The sequence below is a fragment of the Anas platyrhynchos genome, chromosome 3, assembly GCF_047663525.1.
Source record: "Anas platyrhynchos isolate ZD024472 breed Pekin duck chromosome 3, IASCAAS_PekinDuck_T2T, whole genome shotgun sequence".
NCBI lineage: Eukaryota > Metazoa > Chordata > Aves > Anseriformes > Anatidae > Anas > Anas platyrhynchos.
In genome coordinates this window covers 72,517,082-72,536,215 of record NC_092589.1, presented here as the reverse complement: position 1 = coordinate 72,536,215, position 19,134 = coordinate 72,517,082, and the positions used below count along the sequence as shown (strand labels likewise).

Genomic DNA, 19,134 nt, shown 5'->3' with positions numbered 1-19,134 from the left:
CAGTCCTGGTCCCCAGTCCTGGTCCCCAGTCCTGGTCCCCAGTCCTGGTCCCCAGTCCTGGTCCCCAGTCCTGGTCCCCAGTCCTGGTCCCCAGTCCTGGTCCCCAGTCCTGGTCCCCAGTCCTGGTCCCCAGTCCTGGTCCCCAGTCCTGGTCCCCAGTCCTGGTCCCCAGTCCTGGTCCCCAGTCCTGGTCCCCAGTCCTGGTCCCCAGTCCTGGTCCCCAGTCCTGGTCCCCAGTCCTGGTCCCCAGTCCTGGTCCCCAGTCCTGGTCCCCAGTCCTGGTCCCCAGTCCTGGTCCCCAGTCCTGGTCCCCAGTCCTGGTCCCCAGTCCTGGTCCCCAGTCCTGGTCCCCAGTCCTGGTCCCCAGTCCTGGTCCCCAGTCCTGGTCCCCAGTCCTGGTCCCCAGTCCTGGTCCCCAGTCCTGGTCCCCAGTCCTGGTCCCCAGTCCTGGTCCCCAGTCCTGGTCCCCAGTCCTGGTCCCCAGTCCTGGTCCCCAGTCCTGGTCCCCAGTCCTGGTCCCCAGTCCTGGTCCCCAGTCCTGGTCCCCAGTCCTGGTCCCCAGTCCTGGTCCCCAGTCCTGGTCCCCAGTCCTGGTCCCCAGTCCTGGTCCCCAGTCCTGGTCCCCAGTCCTGGTCCCCAGTCCTGGTCCCCAGTCCTGGTCCCCAGTCCTGGTCCCCAGTCCTGGTCCCCAGTCCTGGTCCCCAGTCCTGGTCCCCAGTCCTGGTCCCCAGTCCTGGTCCCCAGTCCTGGTCCCCAGTCCTGGTCCCCAGTCCTGGTCCCCAGTCCTGGTCCCCAGTCCTGGTCCCCAGTCCTGGTCCCCAGTCCTGGTCCCCAGTCCTGGTCCCCAGTCCTGGTCCCCAGTCCTGGTCCCCAGTCCTGGTCCCCAGTCCTGGTCCCCAGTCCTGGTCCCCAGTCCTGGTCCCCAGTCCTGGTCCCCAGTCCTGGTCCCCAGTCCTGGTCCCCAGTCCTGGTCCCCAGTCCTGGTCCCCAGTCCTGGTCCCCAGTCCTGGTCCCCAGTCCTGGTCCCCAGTCCTGGTCCCCAGTCCTGGTCCCCAGTCCTGGTCCCCAGTCCTGGTCCCCAGTCCTGGTCCCCAGTCCTGGTCCCCAGTCCTGGTCCCCAGTCCTGGTCCCCAGTCCTGGTCCCCAGTCCTGGTCCCCAGTCCTGGTCCCCAGTCCTGGTCCCCAGTCCTGGTCCCCAGTCCTGGTCCCCAGTCCTGGTCCCCAGTCCTGGTCCCCAGTCCTGGTCCCCAGTCCTGGTCCCCAGTCCTGGTCCCCAGTCCTGGTCCCCAGTCCTGGTCCCCAGTCCTGGTCCCCAGTCCTGGTCCCCAGTCCTGGTCCCCAGTCCTGGTCCCCAGTCCTGGTCCCCAGTCCTGGTCCCCAGTCCTGGTCCCCAGTCCTGGTCCCCAGTCCTGGTCCCCAGTCCTGGTCCCCAGTCCTGGTCCCCAGTCCTGGTCCCCAGTCCTGGTCCCCAGTCCTGGTCCCCAGTCCTGGTCCCCAGTCCTGGTCCCCAGTCCTGGTCCCCAGTCCTGGTCCCCAGTCCTGGTCCCCAGTCCTGGTCCCCAGTCCTGGTCCCCAGTCCTGGTCCCCAGTCCTGGTCCCCAGTCCTGGTCCCCAGTCCTGGTCCCCAGTCCTGGTCCCCAGTCCTGGTCCCCAGTCCTGGTCCCCAGTCCTGGTCCCCAGTCCTGGTCCCCAGTCCTGGTCCCCAGTCCTGGTCCCCAGTCCTGGTCCCCAGTCCTGGTCCCCAGTCCTGGTCCCCAGTCCTGGTCCCCAGTCCTGGTCCCCAGTCCTGGTCCCCAGTCCTGGTCCCCAGTCCTGGTCCCCAGTCCTGGTCCCCAGTCCTGGTCCCCAGTCCTGGTCCCCAGTCCTGGTCCCCAGTCCTGGTCCCCAGTCCTGGTCCCCAGTCCTGGTCCCCAGTCCTGGTCCCCAGTCCTGGTCCCCAGTCCTGGTCCCCAGTCCTGGTCCCCAGTCCTGGTCCCCAGTCCTGGTCCCCAGTCCTGGTCCCCAGTCCTGGTCCCCAGTCCTGGTCCCCAGTCCTGGTCCCCAGTCCTGGTCCCCAGTCCTGGTCCCCAGTCCTGGTCCCCAGTCCTGGTCCCCAGTCCTGGTCCCCAGTCCTGGTCCCCAGTCCTGGTCCCCAGTCCTGGTCCCCAGTCCTGGTCCCCAGTCCTGGTCCCCAGTCCTGGTCCCCAGTCCTGGTCCCCAGTCCTGGTCCCCAGTCCTGGTCCCCAGTCCTGGTCCCCAGTCCTGGTCCCCAGTCCTGGTCCCCAGTCCTGGTCCCCAGTCCTGGTCCCCAGTCCTGGTCCCCAGTCCTGGTCCCCAGTCCTGGTCCCCAGTCCTGGTCCCCAGTCCTGGTCCCCAGTCCTGGTCCCCAGTCCTGGTCCCCAGTCCTGGTCCCCAGTCCTGGTCCCCAGTCCTGGTCCCCAGTCCTGGTCCCCAGTCCTGGTCCCCAGTCCTGGTCCCCAGTCCTGGTCCCCAGTCCTGGTCCCCAGTCCTGGTCCCCAGTCCTGGTCCCCAGTCCTGGTCCCCAGTCCTGGTCCCCAGTCCTGGTCCCCAGTCCTGGTCCCCAGTCCTGGTCCCCAGTCCTGGTCCCCAGTCCTGGTCCCCAGTCCTGGTCCCCAGTCCTGGTCCCCAGTCCTGGTCCCCAGTCCTGGTCCCCAGTCCTGGTCCCCAGTCCTGGTCCCCAGTCCTGGTCCCCAGTCCTGGTCCCCAGTCCTGGTCCCCAGTCCTGGTCCCCAGTCCTGGTCCCCAGTCCTGGTCCCCAGTCCTGGTCCCCAGTCCTGGTCCCCAGTCCTGGTCCCCAGTCCTGGTCCCCAGTCCTGGTCCCCAGTCCTGGTCCCCAGTCCTGGTCCCCAGTCCTGGTCCCCAGTCCTGGTCCCCAGTCCTGGTCCCCAGTCCTGGTCCCCAGTCCTGGTCCCCAGTCCTGGTCCCCAGTCCTGGTCCCCAGTCCTGGTCCCCAGTCCTGGTCCCCAGTCCTGGTCCCCAGTCCTGGTCCCCAGTCCTGGTCCCCAGTCCTGGTCCCCAGTCCTGGTCCCCAGTCCTGGTCCCCAGTCCTGGTCCCCAGTCCTGGTCCCCAGTCCTGGTCCCCAGTCCTGGTCCCCAGTCCTGGTCCCCAGTCCTGGTCCCCAGTCCTGGTCCCCAGTCCTGGTCCCCAGTCCTGGTCCCCAGTCCTGGTCCCCAGTCCTGGTCCCCAGTCCTGGTCCCCAGTCCTGGTCCCCAGTCCTGGTCCCCAGTCCTGGTCCCCAGTCCTGGTCCCCAGTCCTGGTCCCCAGTCCTGGTCCCCAGTCCTGGTCCCCAGTCCTGGTCCCCAGTCCTGGTCCCCAGTCCTGGTCCCCAGTCCTGGTCCCCAGTCCTGGTCCCCAGTCCTGGTCCCCAGTCCTGGTCCCCAGTCCTGGTCCCCAGTCCTGGTCCCCAGTCCTGGTCCCCAGTCCTGGTCCCCAGTCCTGGTCCCCAGTCCTGGTCCCCAGTCCTGGTCCCCAGTCCTGGTCCCCAGTCCTGGTCCCCAGTCCTGGTCCCCAGTCCTGGTCCCCAGTCCTGGTCCCCAGTCCTGGTCCCCAGTCCTGGTCCCCAGTCCTGGTCCCCAGTCCTGGTCCCCAGTCCTGGTCCCCAGTCCTGGTCCCCAGTCCTGGTCCCCAGTCCTGGTCCCCAGTCCTGGTCCCCAGTCCTGGTCCCCAGTCCTGGTCCCCAGTCCTGGTCCCCAGTCCTGGTCCCCAGTCCTGGTCCCCAGTCCTGGTCCCCAGTCCTGGTCCCCAGTCCTGGTCCCCAGTCCTGGTCCCCAGTCCTGGTCCCCAGTCCTGGTCCCCAGTCCTGGTCCCCAGTCCTGGTCCCCAGTCCTGGTCCCCAGTCCTGGTCCCCAGTCCTGGTCCCCAGTCCTGGTCCCCAGTCCTGGTCCCCAGTCCTGGTCCCCAGTCCTGGTCCCCAGTCCTGGTCCCCAGTCCTGGTCCCCAGTCCTGGTCCCCAGTCCTGGTCCCCAGTCCTGGTCCCCAGTCCTGGTCCCCAGTCCTGGTCCCCAGTCCTGGTCCCCAGTCCTGGTCCCCAGTCCTGGTCCCCAGTCCTGGTCCCCAGTCCTGGTCCCCAGTCCTGGTCCCCAGTCCTGGTCCCCAGTCCTGGTCCCCAGTCCTGGTCCCCAGTCCTGGTCCCCAGTCCTGGTCCCCAGTCCTGGTCCCCAGTCCTGGTCCCCAGTCCTGGTCCCCAGTCCTGGTCCCCAGTCCTGGTCCCCAGTCCTGGTCCCCAGTCCTGGTCCCCAGTCCTGGTCCCCAGTCCTGGTCCCCAGTCCTGGTCCCCAGTCCTGGTCCCCAGTCCTGGTCCCCAGTCCTGGTCCCCAGTCCTGGTCCCCAGTCCTGGTCCCCAGTCCTGGTCCCCAGTCCTGGTCCCCAGTCCTGGTCCCCAGTCCTGGTCCCCAGTCCTGGTCCCCAGTCCTGGTCCCCAGTCCTGGTCCCCAGTCCTGGTCCCCAGTCCTGGTCCCCAGTCCTGGTCCCCAGTCCTGGTCCCCAGTCCTGGTCCCCAGTCCTGGTCCCCAGTCCTGGTCCCCAGTCCTGGTCCCCAGTCCTGGTCCCCAGTCCTGGTCCCCAGTCCTGGTCCCCAGTCCTGGTCCCCAGTCCTGGTCCCCAGTCCTGGTCCCCAGTCCTGGTCCCCAGTCCTGGTCCCCAGTCCTGGTCCCCAGTCCTGGTCCCCAGTCCTGGTCCCCAGTCCTGGTCCCCAGTCCTGGTCCCCAGTCCTGGTCCCCAGTCCTGGTCCCCAGTCCTGGTCCCCAGTCCTGGTCCCCAGTCCTGGTCCCCAGTCCTGGTCCCCAGTCCTGGTCCCCAGTCCTGGTCCCCAGTCCTGGTCCCCAGTCCTGGTCCCCAGTCCTGGTCCCCAGTCCTGGTCCCCAGTCCTGGTCCCCAGTCCTGGTCCCCAGTCCTGGTCCCCAGTCCTGGTCCCCAGTCCTGGTCCCCAGTCCTGGTCCCCAGTCCTGGTCCCCAGTCCTGGTCCCCAGTCCTGGTCCCCAGTCCTGGTCCCCAGTCCTGGTCCCCAGTCCTGGTCCCCAGTCCTGGTCCCCAGTCCTGGTCCCCAGTCCTGGTCCCCAGTCCTGGTCCCCAGTCCTGGTCCCCAGTCCTGGTCCCCAGTCCTGGTCCCCAGTCCTGGTCCCCAGTCCTGGTCCCCAGTCCTGGTCCCCAGTCCTGGTCCCCAGTCCTGGTCCCCAGTCCTGGTCCCCAGTCCTGGTCCCCAGTCCTGGTCCCCAGTCCTGGTCCCCAGTCCTGGTCCCCAGTCCTGGTCCCCAGTCCTGGTCCCCAGTCCTGGTCCCCAGTCCTGGTCCCCAGTCCTGGTCCCCAGTCCTGGTCCCCAGTCCTGGTCCCCAGTCCTGGTCCCCAGTCCTGGTCCCCAGTCCTGGTCCCCAGTCCTGGTCCCCAGTCCTGGTCCCCAGTCCTGGTCCCCAGTCCTGGTCCCCTCGTGCCTCCAGAATCTCCATGAGAGCAAATAGAAAGAGCTAAAAAGACCAGCGCCAAGGGGGTTTGATATCTTCCATTCTTATTACAGTACTGCACAGAGCAGCTGAAGACATCTATGCACTGTTTAGAAATCCTCGAGAGAATTTATAAATTCTTCTGTCCTCAGAGCAGATCTCCACAGCAAGAAAAGCATCGAATCATCAGTAGGTAGTGCCGAGGTATTTTCAGACAGCTCATCACTCCTCCAGAGTTTCCTAGGTTCAGTGTGGAATCTGAGCTCTCTTGATTGCTTGCTGGGAAAAAGTAGCTGTTTCCCTGCAAACATAAGTAATAAAGGATGGCGAGGTCTCTAAGCCTTAAGGGTAACAAACCTTTGGTTTTTAAAGCATTCATTTGTATTTCTAGGGAAAAAACCTTTAAAAGGACGCTTTAAAAAAGAACACAATTTTGTTTAGTTCAGAAGCCAAAAGCGTACATTCCTCAGTACTCAAAAATATCACAAGCTTACTGTTAATTGAAGCAGTTGTCAGCATTGACTTTTTCATTTTTAAATAAAGCCAAAAGTCTTGACAGCAGGAACAGAAATATAGAGAAATTCCCTCAGATTTCAGCTCCTGACCTGCATTTCTGACTAGCTTGCAAGCCAGCATAGTCATGTCTTGTCCCTGCTTCGGCTTTGAGCCAGCTGGACGGAAGACCAGTGACTTTCCAGATATCATGCGGCCACATTAGCGCGGTTCTGAGACCGAGCTAATACATCCTGCCTCTCAGCCAGCCTTATTAGCTCAGGCTCTGCAACACGTGCATGCACCACGGCTCCACAGCTGCTGGACGGGAGCTGGCTCCCAGCTGGCTGGGTCAGGGCACAGGCAGAGAGGAGGCGTCGCTGTCTGCACCTATCCCTGTAGATGTACCCTTGCATGACCCGAGGCATTGTGTGCTGTAACAAAAGCTTTTTTGTGTGAAGTGGTTCTCCAAATAATTGCACTTTAATTACATAATACGAACCACATTGAAAGTGAAACAACAAAATCTTACAGGATATGGTGGTGTGAGTATTCGTGTCAAAGCAGCCACACCAAACGTGGTACCTGGGCGTGTCTATGAGCCAAGTCAAAAAACACTAAACAGAACCATTGACTTGCTTTATACTTGAATTATTACTGAAAATACACAAATGTACATTGTCTTGTATAGGAAAGTGATACCTTATAGAACGCTACATTACCAGCTAATACCTGAGACCATGTGGTTTCCATTGTTGCATCTGCAGTGTTACTTCCCCCTCTTAAAACAGCACTACGTGTAAAATCTTTTCAGATCTAATTGGAATGTCAAAGATTAGCCCGTTGCATTAGTTGCTTTGCTTCCCAAACACATTATCTATCAAACAATGAGGCAAACCAGGAAAGCCAAGAACTACTGGAGGAATGTGGTAAACTCTGGCAATTTCCTTACTTCAGCTTTTTGTTTGTCATTTCTTCCTCAAGCAGTGGAAATGGTACAGATTTGCTACAGATTCAGGTCCTTCTTTCCCATCCTTCCTCTTAAAAACAGAAACCAGATATGCTGTCAGTGCACCAGGTTTGCACTGGGCAAAGCCAGTGTAACTCCTCAAAATTACTTTTCCAATAGCTTCAAAGCCTTCAAAATCATCCACAACAGTACTTGTCACAGTCTTCCTCTACAGAATTCCTTAAGAGCTCAAAAAAGGTCTGCCAGGTAGTGATGCCTTCTTAAGTAAAAAGCAGTAATTGTAAGCGTACCAGCTGCCACGGTGTGTTAAGTGACTGCAGGATCTTTGCAGTGATTTCCATCTTCCATTCTGTCATCTGCTGTGATTCATCTGCTGTGTTATAGTCCTCTGCTTCTGTACAAGTTGAGTTAAGTTGCAGTAAAGAAAAAAAGGAAAAAAAAACCTCCCAGATGTTCTCAGCTCAGTTATGTCCTGAGTCTGGTAAGATTTACTCATTTGCAGTCCCCAGTGGATCCCTCTTTCAAGTACTTGTCCAGGCTCCCGTTGAGTCCATTTACAATTTTAGGAAAGGAGTCTCACAGGTCTGTGATCTGTTTTGTTTGTCATTCTGAACCAAATACTTAAGGACCAGCATACAAAGGTATTTCACCTTATCAGTCTCAGTCCTCAGCCCTCAGAAACTTTTGGCTCAAGACTTCCTAAACCAGAGAATGGCTGAAATTCACCTGCCATTTTATCATCTAGGCACTCATGTGCAGGTCTTTGCAGCAGGCTTTCATTTGTACAACCTCCAAAATACTGAGTTATCATCCAACTTCAGTACCTTACTTTCCACCACTTTCTTTTTCTTTTTGTGAAGTAATTTAGGAATATGTTTAAGAGTACAAATTCCCACAGAACTCCATGAATGATCTCTTCATTTTGAAAACAGACTGTTTACTCCTACCTTTTGTTTCTCACCTTTTAACCATTAGTCAATACCTAAGAACAACTTCTTATTACAAGGCAGCTTAATTTCTTTTGATAGTCACAGTCTGCAGCACTCATTAATGCAAACAAATCTTCATTGTGGTGCAAGAGCAAGTTGTTCTTAGGGACACTCAGACCGATATTTCAGAAGGGCTCTTTCCATAAAAGCACTCTGAAGCTGATCACACACAACGGTGATCAAGAACCAAACCCAGAGTTAGTTTCTGTCCTGTTTATTCCTTCACTAGAAGCCTAAAATTTATGGCACCAAGAGTTTTAGCCTCATCATCCCAATCAACGTGACATTGACCTAAAATACTCAAGAGTCCTTAGACAGTTTTTCTTTTTTTTTTTTTTTTTATAATGCTTGATTTTCCGTATCTGGAAGTGATTGGCACCATCTAGGTATTACAGTCCCAGTAAGATGCTTTTTCTACTTAGGAACAGAATTTCAATTCACAGCACTTGTATATAAATTGGTTTTAAAGACATTAACTCTGATTTGAGTTACATTCTTCAGCAGTGCCAAAGCCTGTTTCTACCATCCCTACATGTTTTATACAGTGGCGTGTTTCAGTGGTTATCCTCCCACCATTAAATGCCTAACATGCATGGTATTGAATTATCCTTTTCCTATTCTGCTCTGGATTTGGGTTATTTTGGTGCTTATGGGGCAATGGATTTTTAGTACTTACAGAGATGCATGCACAGGTATCTTAATGAATCCACCCACAAAGTATGAATTAACGTTTAAAAAGCAACATTCTAACACCTTGTTGTAATATCATTGTAAGAAAAACAGATTTATATACCATTTACTCTCCCTCAGGCTTCAGTAATACAATTCTTACTTTTTATACTGGGTGAGAAACACTTTCTGTAGGTCAGTGGACATACCTACAAAAGCATGAAACTACCAGGAATTCCAAATTGCTGCCAAGTTACACCTCAATAAAAGCCTACTGAATTAAGACTCTGATGTTTCTGATGCAGATTGACTAATAAGTACTTTTTATTTCCTGAGCTGCAAACCACTTTGGCAGTTCTTGAGGAGTGGAAAAAAAATGCTTTTAAAAGCACTTCACTAACAGGCAAAGCAGTGTTCACGTATAATGAAAACAAAACACGATTCAATAAAAATATTTCACTTTCATAAAACTAAGCCCTGGAAGCACTGATCAAAATCAGTAAATAAATATGGAACATAATCTGCTTTTACATAAATTGTATGGGAAAAAAATGCCAAGTGCCTTTTATATCAGTTTGCTTTAAGCATTTTCAAACAAATACAGAGAAGCCAGCTGAGGCCATAAGAGCCTGGCCCTGCAAAATAATGAGTATTCCCAGTGACCTCTGAAGTCCAGGGCGTTCAACTGCTTTCAGCCCAACAGGTGTAACAACTTCTGTTTATGTATCTCAAATAACTGATGTCAAATAGTCTGAGGTCATGTAAAAGATTCCAAACATTAACATTTCATCAATTAACAAGTCACTTCCATAGAAAGCCACTGTCTTCTGAGTCAGCTGGATAACAAGTAAACATCACTTACTCCCCATTTGTCACCAGTTGCTTCAAAAGATGACCAGCTGCTGAGTTTTGTTGGGAGGGATCCCAGCTCTAGGACTCCCCGCAGGTCACTGCAGCAATCCTGAGCTCTGCGGTGGCACTCTCCTCCTGCCCCATCACTCACAGACTGACAGATGTCTTCCTCCTCTTTACATATTCATAAATATATAAATATTTAAATATATATTCATAAAGAGGAGGAAGTGTTCATTGCTTTTAACAACGGAGCCCTTTTCCCATGAGGAAAAGGCAACGAGACAAAATGAGCCATTTTTGGCCTCCAAGGATCTGCTCGGTGGAGTCCCATGGGATAAGGCCCTGGAGGGCAGAACGCTGGTTTATATTTAAGGGTCACCTCCTCCAAGCCCAAGAGTGATCCATCCCAACAAGCAGGAATTCAGGCAGTATACCTGAATTCCTCCAGCCAAACTTGAACGCAAAAAGGAAGCATACAGAGCATGAAGCAAGGATGTTTAGCATGGGAGGGATACAGAGACACTGTCCAAGTTAAGCAAGCCAGAGCTCAAATGGAATTGAATCTGGTCAGGAATGTAAAAGGCAACAAGAAGTGCTTCTGTAAGCACATAGGTGACAAAAGGAAAATGAAGGAAAACGTGGGCCCATTGCTGAGCAAGTCAGGGGACATGCCTTACACAAGGCAGGGAAAAGACTGAGGTACTGAACATCTTCTTCTCTATTTGTATTAGCAAGACCTGCCTTCAGAAATTCAAGGTCCTAGAGACCCAGGGGAAAGGTTAGGAAAAGGAAGATGTACCCTTGGTAGAAGAGGATCAGAGCAGGGAATATTTAAGGAAAATATAAGTACACAAGTCTGTGGGCTCTGATGAGATGCACCCACAAGTGCTGAGGGAGCAGGCAGACAGATGTCATTGCAAGGCCACTCTCAGTCATCTTTGATCACTCGTGATGATTGGGAGAAGTGCCTTAAGACTGGCAAGGAGCAAATGTCACCCCTACCTTCAAAAAGGGCAAGAAGGAGGACCCATGGAGCTGCAGGCCAGTCAGCCCCACCTCGATCCCTGGCAAGGTGAGGGAGCATCTGGTCACTGCTTCCAGGCACATGAAGGAGATCATCAGTGGTAGTCAGCATGGATTCACCAAGGAGAATTCATGCCTGACCAACACCATAAGCTTCTGTGATGAAATGACTGATTTTGGTAGATGAGGGAGAGTAGTAGATCTTGTCTACATCGACTGGAGGAAGGCATTCAATACTGCCCCCAATGGAGAGGTGAGCAGGAGAGAGAGACTGAACACTGCCCGAACTGCCAGGTCCAGAGAATAGCGATCAGTGGCACAAAGTCTGCTTGGAGGCTGCCAACTGGCAGTGTTCCCTGGGGGTCAATACCAGATGATCCCGATTAACATCTTCATTAATGATCTGGATGACGGGGGCAGAGTGCGCACTCAGCAAGTTTGCTGGTGACACAAAACTCAGGGGGAAGTGTGACAGCCCACTCTCCTCTTTGAGGAGAGGCTGAGAGAGCTGGGGCTGTTCAGCTTGGAGAAGAGGAGGCTCAAGGAGATCTCATCATAAACGCCTGAAGGGAGAGTGCAAAGATGGAGTCAGGCTTTTTCAGTGGTGACAGAACAAGAGGGAAAGGGCACACACTAAAACACAACAGCTTCCATTTGAACCCTGGGAAAGGTGCACTATCACAGTGCACTATCTTAGCTGCTGAACTGGTTATAACTTTTAAGGGGCTATGAATAAATGCTGGAATCTGATTCCAGATAAGAGAAAAAGCAGGAGCCCAACAAAACATTGTAGAATCAGTTGTGCCCACGAATCCCTCCCAACCCCTCTTCTCCCTCCTCCTACCAGGCTCTTGGTATGCTGACTCCAAGACAACTGGAGTGAGAGCACCTAAATTAAGGACTTGGAATAGAAAGGACTCCCTCACTCAGCTTCTTCCCTGCCTCCTCCTATGCTACATCTCACTCCACAGTCTTTGATGAGACATACTGAATAGAATAAACACCATAGAAATAAAACACCCCCTTCACTTTACTACTTTTCCCTGGCTGTGCTTTTGTCTAACAGGGTTGCTAGGATTTCTTTACATGATCTTTAAGGGGCTTTCCAGAAAGGCAAAGACAGACACAGAGGAATCTGGCAGACTTTTTTTGGTGACACCTATCAGAAGGTTTGGCTTGCAAATTCATAAACAAAGAGACTCATCAATGTAGCTTTAAGAAAATTAAAATCATTCTCTGTAATACTGCCAGCAAATTACTTTTGTCCCACAGCTGATTTATGTTTTGCAACCCTGACCTCCTGTCCAAGGTCTACAGCCAGAAATACACACTAGTCTCTCACAAGCCTTCTTCTGTGTCTCTTTGTACCTCACAGCACTGTGTTTAGCCATTTCACACAGAAGTATTTTACTGAGGAGTCCATACTGATACTCACAGGCAATCAGGTCTTGTCACATCTTCAATTTCAGTTACATTTCCAATTTAAAATATGCCTAGAAACTACAACGCTCTTCTCCTGAAGCAGTCAATTCTGCAAACAGTGCAGATACAGAGATTACATGTATATATACAAATACATACACGTGTACCTAAAGGTGTCATCTATTATCATTTTGAACTACTAAGTTCTGTCTGTTTTCACTATAAAATACAAAAGATTTTTGACCACAGGAACCCACCATCTAAACAGACAGATAAAACTCAAAAAAAAAAAAAAAAAAGAAAAGAAAAGAAAAAAAAAGACTCCCTCTCATCCTGTGTTTTTAGAGAACATTTAACTTTTTACTCAGACAAACTACAGCCAGGGCCTCACAAAGAAAGCAAGTGTTTAGGAGGGAAAGAAGAAAGGGCAATTGCTTTCTGCTAAGGATTGGGAAGGAATTCCAAGCATGAAGATAAAAATCAAAAGAAAAATGGAAAAAAAAAAAAAAAAAAAAAAAACAAGAGAAAGTAGAAAGCCAGATTTATTCATTACGTGTTTTGGTGAACTTTTGCTTATTTCCTGTAAAGTAATTTAACTGTGATAATGTTTATTTGCTAAAAAAGGAAGTCCAAGTCTCTAATCTATGATCTTCCACAGCTAAGGCGTGCAAACTTACACAGCTCAAACTAAAATATGCATTAACATGCTTAAATTGCAAGTAAACCCACAGAAACTAGTGCATACACATTAGAGATGTAGATCTCAAACATGATTGTTTAAATTTACCATTTGGTTGTCACTGACTCAGCCTGACCTATGTACCACCTAGGTACTTGCCTCTTGCAGCATGCACACATAAATGCCTTCAAGTACTGACAGGACTGCTAGCTGAGGCCTCAGAAATCCAAACCCTGGATCCTTAAAGCATATATTTCCATATTTATCTCATCAAGCAGTTCAATCTCTCTGTCAGACTGCGAGGATCCTTACAGCATCATTTCCATCCAACTCATTTAAGAGAGAAATTGTTGAAATGTGCGTGCCAGAATAAGATAGACCAAGGCAAATCACTGATGCCCATGGCAAGTTTAGCCTGACAATGAGCTAGAGCCTCTTTTAATATAAATTTAGCACTAATGCACCAAAAATTTCCCAACCGCACACCCTGACTCAGACGACCGAGATGACCCCGCTTACTACATGGCACCAAGGCCGGTAATAAAAACAAAGAAATGTACTGGCTCCTTTGTTAGCACTTCATGTCAGTCTGTGATTTACACAGGTTGATCTGGCCCACATTTACCTTCTCGTGAGGACTTTCATCACTTTTAGAAAGTCACTTAAGTGAAAGGAAGACAGTGGTATTAATGAAGTGTTATAGAAGCTGTTAGTTATGGTTTGTAAATGTGTTTAGAATAGGGTGTTTATTCTGGTTTATTTGGGCAGAATTTTTTTTATAATTGCACTGATTTTATCTGAAGACATAAAGACCTGGTGCAAAAACTTAACTACCAAATACAGTAAATAGAAAACAGTTAAGAGCCATTAAAAGGCTGGGCTCACTGCGCACATGCTCATCTTATGCTGAGTGCTCAACAAGCTAAGCATCTATTTATCTCCTTTTATTGGCAGAACACGAAATTAGTCACTCAAAACCTTATTTTTATTTTTCAGCAACCCTTCAATACAGCGATCCACACCCCCCCCCGCCGCCAGGGGGCCGTCGGTGCCGCGCCGCCATTTAAGGGCCGCCCCGGCGCCCGCCTCCTGCTGGGGGCGGCGGGAGGCGGGTCCGCTTGCCCCCTAAGATGGCGGCGGCGCGCTCACGTGGTGCGCGCTGAGGGGAGTGGAGGGAGCGGGACCGACATGGCGGCGGTAGAGGGAGTGGAGGGGGGCGAGAGGAAAGAGGAGGACGAAGAGGAGGTGGAGGTCGGTCAGCGCGCCCCACTGGGCTTCACCTTTCCCCGGGGCGGTGTTAGGAGAAGGGGTGTGGTGTTGTGGCTCCCTGCGGGGCTGCTGTGAGGAGGAGCGGGCTGCGGGGATGGCGTCCCCCTGAGGGGCTGCCCGGGCTGTGCTGAGGGAGGTGGCGGCCTTCCTTCCCTCCTCGCATGTTGACATTTACTCACTACGTAACGGTTCTTGAAAGCTTAGCCCTTCAATAAAAATATTTAAAAGTTCTTATTGTTTTCTTTTTGAATTTTCCTCACCCGAGCATTAAAGAGTTGCAAATAGTAATTGATTTCAAGACAGCGTGTTGTAAAGAGTTAAAAGCAGTCATTCCATGCAACATTTCCTTCACTTAACCCCTCACTATAATATCTAGGTAAATACTTAACCTTTGGAAAATGTAGGCAGTGCAGAATAAGTTGTTTTGGGGGTCTATTCATTCTGAAGGTCTTCATTTTCATATATTTTCAGGAGTTCAGATGCATTAATTAAAAGTGCGTGTTATAAACTTATCTTGTAGGAGCAGCTGGTCATGGTGGAGCTGTCAGGAATTATCGATTCAGACTTCTTAGAAAAATGTGAAAACAAATGCAAGATTTTGGTGAGTGATTACAGCACAATAGGAAAGGGGTAAGTGAGTACACGTGTGAGCAAGGGAGTGGGGATGTTTCCAGATTCGTTAAAGCTGATAAAATTTGCATCAAGTCTTTGATAGAGAATTGCATGTACTGTCTGGACTGTGTTCGGTTGCAGGTTGTGGTCTCTCAGTATCAGGAGTGGCATGTTGTTGATGAAAATAATACTACACAAATATAAAAAAATATTTTCAGAGGTATCAATAAGCTCAGACTATTATTCCCTCTGCTTTTAAGCTCTTAGTTGAGTATTAAATGATGCATTTTACACATTTAAAAACAAAAACAAGTGTTAAGCACATTTCTTAAAGAAACTTAGACCCAGCTTAGAGGCAAAGACCACATCTGTCTGTGTTGTGCTGTACTTACAATGTTTTCTTGTAGATACTACATGATATGATCCAGTGCTGTAAATGTAAAGGATAACTCAGTCTTAAGTCTATGGTAAATAGACCAGTATTATCTGGCTGTTTCCTTGCTTTTAATATACTTAAAATAGCATGTATGGTGATAGCCTGAAAAAATTGTCCTAAATGTTGTCTATTTTGTTGTATTTCAGCAGTACACTGATTCTAGAGAAAGATTGGCTGTACCATTTGTAACAGTTATTGGCACTGTTTAAGCCTCCCACAAAAACAGAAAGAAAACTCACCCCCTCGCCCTTCCACCCCTGTGTCTAATATTGCAGGAGGATTCAGGGACAATTTAATGACTAAAACTGCTTTTATTACATTTTATAGAAACTAAAAAATATTAATTTAATTGTATCTCTTCACCTTCCAGGAATCTGCTGGCTTGTGTAAAATAATAGGCTCTGCTGAATTCTCTAATTCGTTTGCATAAATCTTGTTTTAAAGATGCCCTTTTCTCCACATGAAGCTGATAGTTTGGGAAAGGCTTATGGTCTGGAATCTACTCCTTTCCTCTGATACCAAAAGAAACTTTTTATTTCATACGTGTAATGTGATGGAGTACTTATTTTTTATTGTTGCTACCTGATGTTGTCTTGTTGTTTTTAACCTGCATTTATATTTTCAAGGAATTAATGTAATCTAGATTCTGCTAAATCTGTCTTCTCGTCCTTGAGTAAGAAATTTGCCTGGACTAACAGACACGTGACATTTAATGCATTTTTTTTCCATCTTTTTGTAGGGAATAGAGACAGAGAGGCCCATTTTACAAGTGGACAGATACGTCTTTGCAGGGGAATACGAAGGTAGGAAGAATAAGATACCTCTTCTTCACGTAACCCAAAGAACTTTCTTAGTATCAGTTAATTTCACTGCAAATGGAAAATGTAGGACCATTAAGCACTGAAGTTCTGGATGGTGCCTGAATAATACTACATAGAGCAGCACCAGCTGAATTAGCCATGCGCTCATGTTTAGTTATTGGAAGGCATGCCTGGAAGCTGACTCTGGGGTGTACCAGCTGTATTTCTGAAAGAAAACCCGAATATAAAATGCCCTAGAGTGCCCCCTAATGCTTACTGTCTGTCACACATATAAGCAGGACTAGTGCTGTGCAGTTTGCTTTGCTGTTTTCCCTATGGTGACAAAATTGGGAAGAAAACGATCTGGAAACCTCTCTTGTAGTGACATTCAGTGACTGTGGTGCTTCTGTCTGTTTCTGAGTTGGCAGTGGTTACCAGATGCAGGGCCTTTGGATGAGGCTGGAAATGAGAACATTTCCAGAGCTGTGCCAGTGGGTGCAGCATCTCTGGCTGCCGAAAGTTAGTCTCGAAGGCTTGTTTTCACTTTGTTTTCCACAGATGCCTTGGGAACCTGTGTGGTTTTTGAAGAAAACACAGAGCATGGTAATTGTTACGATCTGACGTCCTGTTTGCTGTGACAGCCTCTGAAATTCAAAATAATTTCAGCTTTTTCAGCTGATAGTGGAGTTCACTATAATGATGGGGCTTTGGGTATTGTTTTTTTTTCTCCTCTTTTCATAGTAGATGCAGAAGGCAACCAGAAAGTACAGCTCAAGTACAAGTGCCATACAATGAAGAAGCTGAATATGACACGGACACTTCTGACAGAGAAGAAGGAAGGAGAAGAGAATGTTGGTTAGTGCCTCTGTTTTTACTCCTCCAAAATTAGTTTTGGCACTGGTTTTGAAATCTGAGGCAATATCTTTGCATTGAATTGTTCTTCACTGATTTTTTTTATTTCCATCAATTTATGTAACAACTTCTTGAGTCTGTGTAGTAGTTGAAAATTCACATCCTTAGCAAGTTCTGTGTTTTGTGTACTATGAATTGTTCTTAGTGAATTTACAGTTAATTGTACCTGAATTTAACTTACTTGCAGGGGTATATGTAGCACAGAATACATTTTGGTTTTCCATTTTGTAGGCAGAACTCAATGCTGTTTGCTTTACTTTTGTGGATTTTTTTATACAAAATTCTGTGCTCGTGCATATTCAGGTACTGGGTATCCACTACATGGAATAATGCTAATTAGCAGCATCCTCCTGCTTTTAGTTGCTGCTTTTCACTCAAGTCAGTGTTGCTGCTTCACATTTTAGGAATACAAAGCCATATAATGTTAAATGAGAGACAGTCAATGGGACATTGCTCATGGGAGATAGAATATGAAATGTTATCTAGAATCTAAGCAGAGATCAGCATTCTTATCAACACCATGCATTCTTCCTCTCTGTGTCATTAAGTAGGAAATACCAACACTGAAACTATTATTTTTGAAGTGACATTAACTAGAGAATGTGCTGCTTAGTTAAAAGGCCTATTTATTTCCCTAGGGAGCAACACTGATACCTACTGCAAAATACTTTGTTTCTGTACCCTGAAGGAAACTTAATCATGTGCATAAAAAGTAACCAAAACATCTTGTGATTTGGCTGTGTGTACTGCCGAAAAACCTGTTGAAGGGGGAGTGGAATTGTGAACTTAAATGTTTGTCTGGCTCAGAGTTAATAAACAACAGACTTGAGCTAAGAACAAATGCTGTTAAGATTTCACTCCTTTAGTCACTAATATCAGTTTTCCTTCTTTGCATCAGATGGCGTGGAGTGGTTACAGATCAAGGACAGAGACTTTTCCTACAGCAGGCCTAATACGATTTGTAGCTTTCTGCATGAAAAGGAAGATTCAGATGAGTCAGCTCAAGCCCCAGACAAACTAGCTGAAGAGTCAGAGGGAGAGGTGAGTGACAAAGGAAATTCTGACACGAACTGTGATCAGGCTCAAGACAAGCTAGCTGAAGAGTCAGAGGGAGAGGCGAGTGACAGAGGAAATTCCGACACAAACTGCGATCTGGAAAAGCAGCACGGCTTGGAAACAGATGCTTCTTCTCTTCCTCTGCCTCATAGTCCTGCTTCTGAGGCAGAGGGATCTCCTTCTGCAAGTGTTGCCTTAGAAGATGCCCCTCCGTGATGTCAGCTCTCATCTCTTCAGGATTTCTTCATGGAATTAAACGGGCCAGCTTTTAAAGACCAAACATATAGGCTGTGACATGATTTCCAGTTTATCTGAGCGTTAGCAGTGGGGAAAACTGCCATGTTCTTGTGCATTCCTTTTGTGTTTGGAGTAGAGTGGGGAGGGGTTTAGTGCTTTGTTTTTTTTAAATGCCGATGGGAAATGTGTGCATCTCTACCTCAAATTGAAGAAAAGGAAACAGTTGCATAATAAAAAAAAAAAACTGCCTTTGAAAAGCATTGATGTATTGTATGGTTTGGGATGCTTTGTAAAAAGGGGGAAAAAACATTGTTGGAAGTCCTGGAACTTGGGTACAGCCTCACCTTATGTGTAATATTTTGCTGCCTACTGTGTCTATTCTTGTACTGCACTGACTGAAAGAAAGATTCAAATAAAGGTGGCTTTCATTCGGTTTGATAAAATCACTGGTGTTTGATTACTTGTTAAATAACTTCTTAAACTTACTTTGCTTTTTCTCTATCATCTTCTGTTTCCCTGACTCATATGAGAAATACTTCCTCTAGGAAGGGACTTCAGGAGGTCTCTAGGTTGGCTTCTTCCTTAAAACAGGGTCAGTGCTGAGTTAGGCCAAGTTTCCCAGGGCTCTGTCTAGTTAGGTCTTGCGAACCCCTGGGTGCTAATCAGCAGCTAACACTTTGGTCTTAACAAGACACCTGCCACGCTTCCCTCCTCCATTTTCTATATGACATAATGTGTGTTACATAAAAGGAATCTGCTTTTCTTCCACCCCAAAAACTTGTTGGCTCTGACTGGTATTTTTCTGAAGGTTTTTATGCCTACACTCTACCTGTGCATTGGTGGTTCCTAAGCTGAGCCCTGTGACTGTATCGTGGTCCCCAGCTAGTCTGTGGGTTGATATTACTAATACGATTTATATTGTTTATTGTACTTTCATGTAAAAAAAGAATGAATGTGTGGTGTATTCATGACTTTTTTTTTTTTAAACCCAGTGTTTTTAAGTGCTACCGATTTCACCCCCAAACGCCTAACATGTTGGGTATTTGGAGTAGAGCTCAAAATTGAAGGGGGGGAGGGTGCCTTAAACTAAAAAGGGTACTGGGTAGATACGGTAACACCACAGAACTGCAGCAAATCCTCATCCTTGTGGGGTTATTTTATACTGGTTGTGCCCTCATGCGTGGGTACCCGGCATCACACCGGTCAGCTGCCCTGTCTGACATTAAGCACTGTATGAGAGTTCTAAGCGCGTGCAGTGCGCAGACTACTGATAAAA

The 19,134-nt window shown here is 49.3% G+C and overlaps 1 protein-coding gene across 9 annotated transcripts; it reads left to right on the top strand.

Annotated features, from left to right (window-relative positions):
* Nucleotides 1-13,630: 13,630 nt before the first annotated feature.
* GTF3C6 (general transcription factor IIIC subunit 6) lies at nt 13,631-18,301 on the top strand. Of its 9 annotated transcripts, none has more exons than XM_072036102.1 (7): nt 13,632-13,787; nt 14,326-14,406; nt 14,825-14,884; nt 15,593-15,656; nt 16,212-16,256; nt 16,398-16,508; nt 17,464-18,301. In XM_072036102.1, the coding sequence occupies exons 3-7, from the start codon at nt 14,882-14,884 to the stop codon at nt 17,835-17,837; spliced, it is 597 nt and encodes a 198-aa protein (XP_071892203.1). In that variant the 5' UTR covers nt 13,632-13,787; nt 14,326-14,406; nt 14,825-14,881; the 3' UTR covers nt 17,838-18,301. The 9 variants fall into 9 exon arrangements, with proteins under 9 accessions (XP_027310502.1, XP_071892200.1, XP_071892203.1 ...); XM_072036100.1 differs by having other exon boundaries at nt 16,395-16,508; XM_027454703.3 differs by having other exon boundaries at nt 14,326-14,435; nt 16,395-16,508.
* Nucleotides 18,302-19,134: the final 833 nt, after the last annotated feature.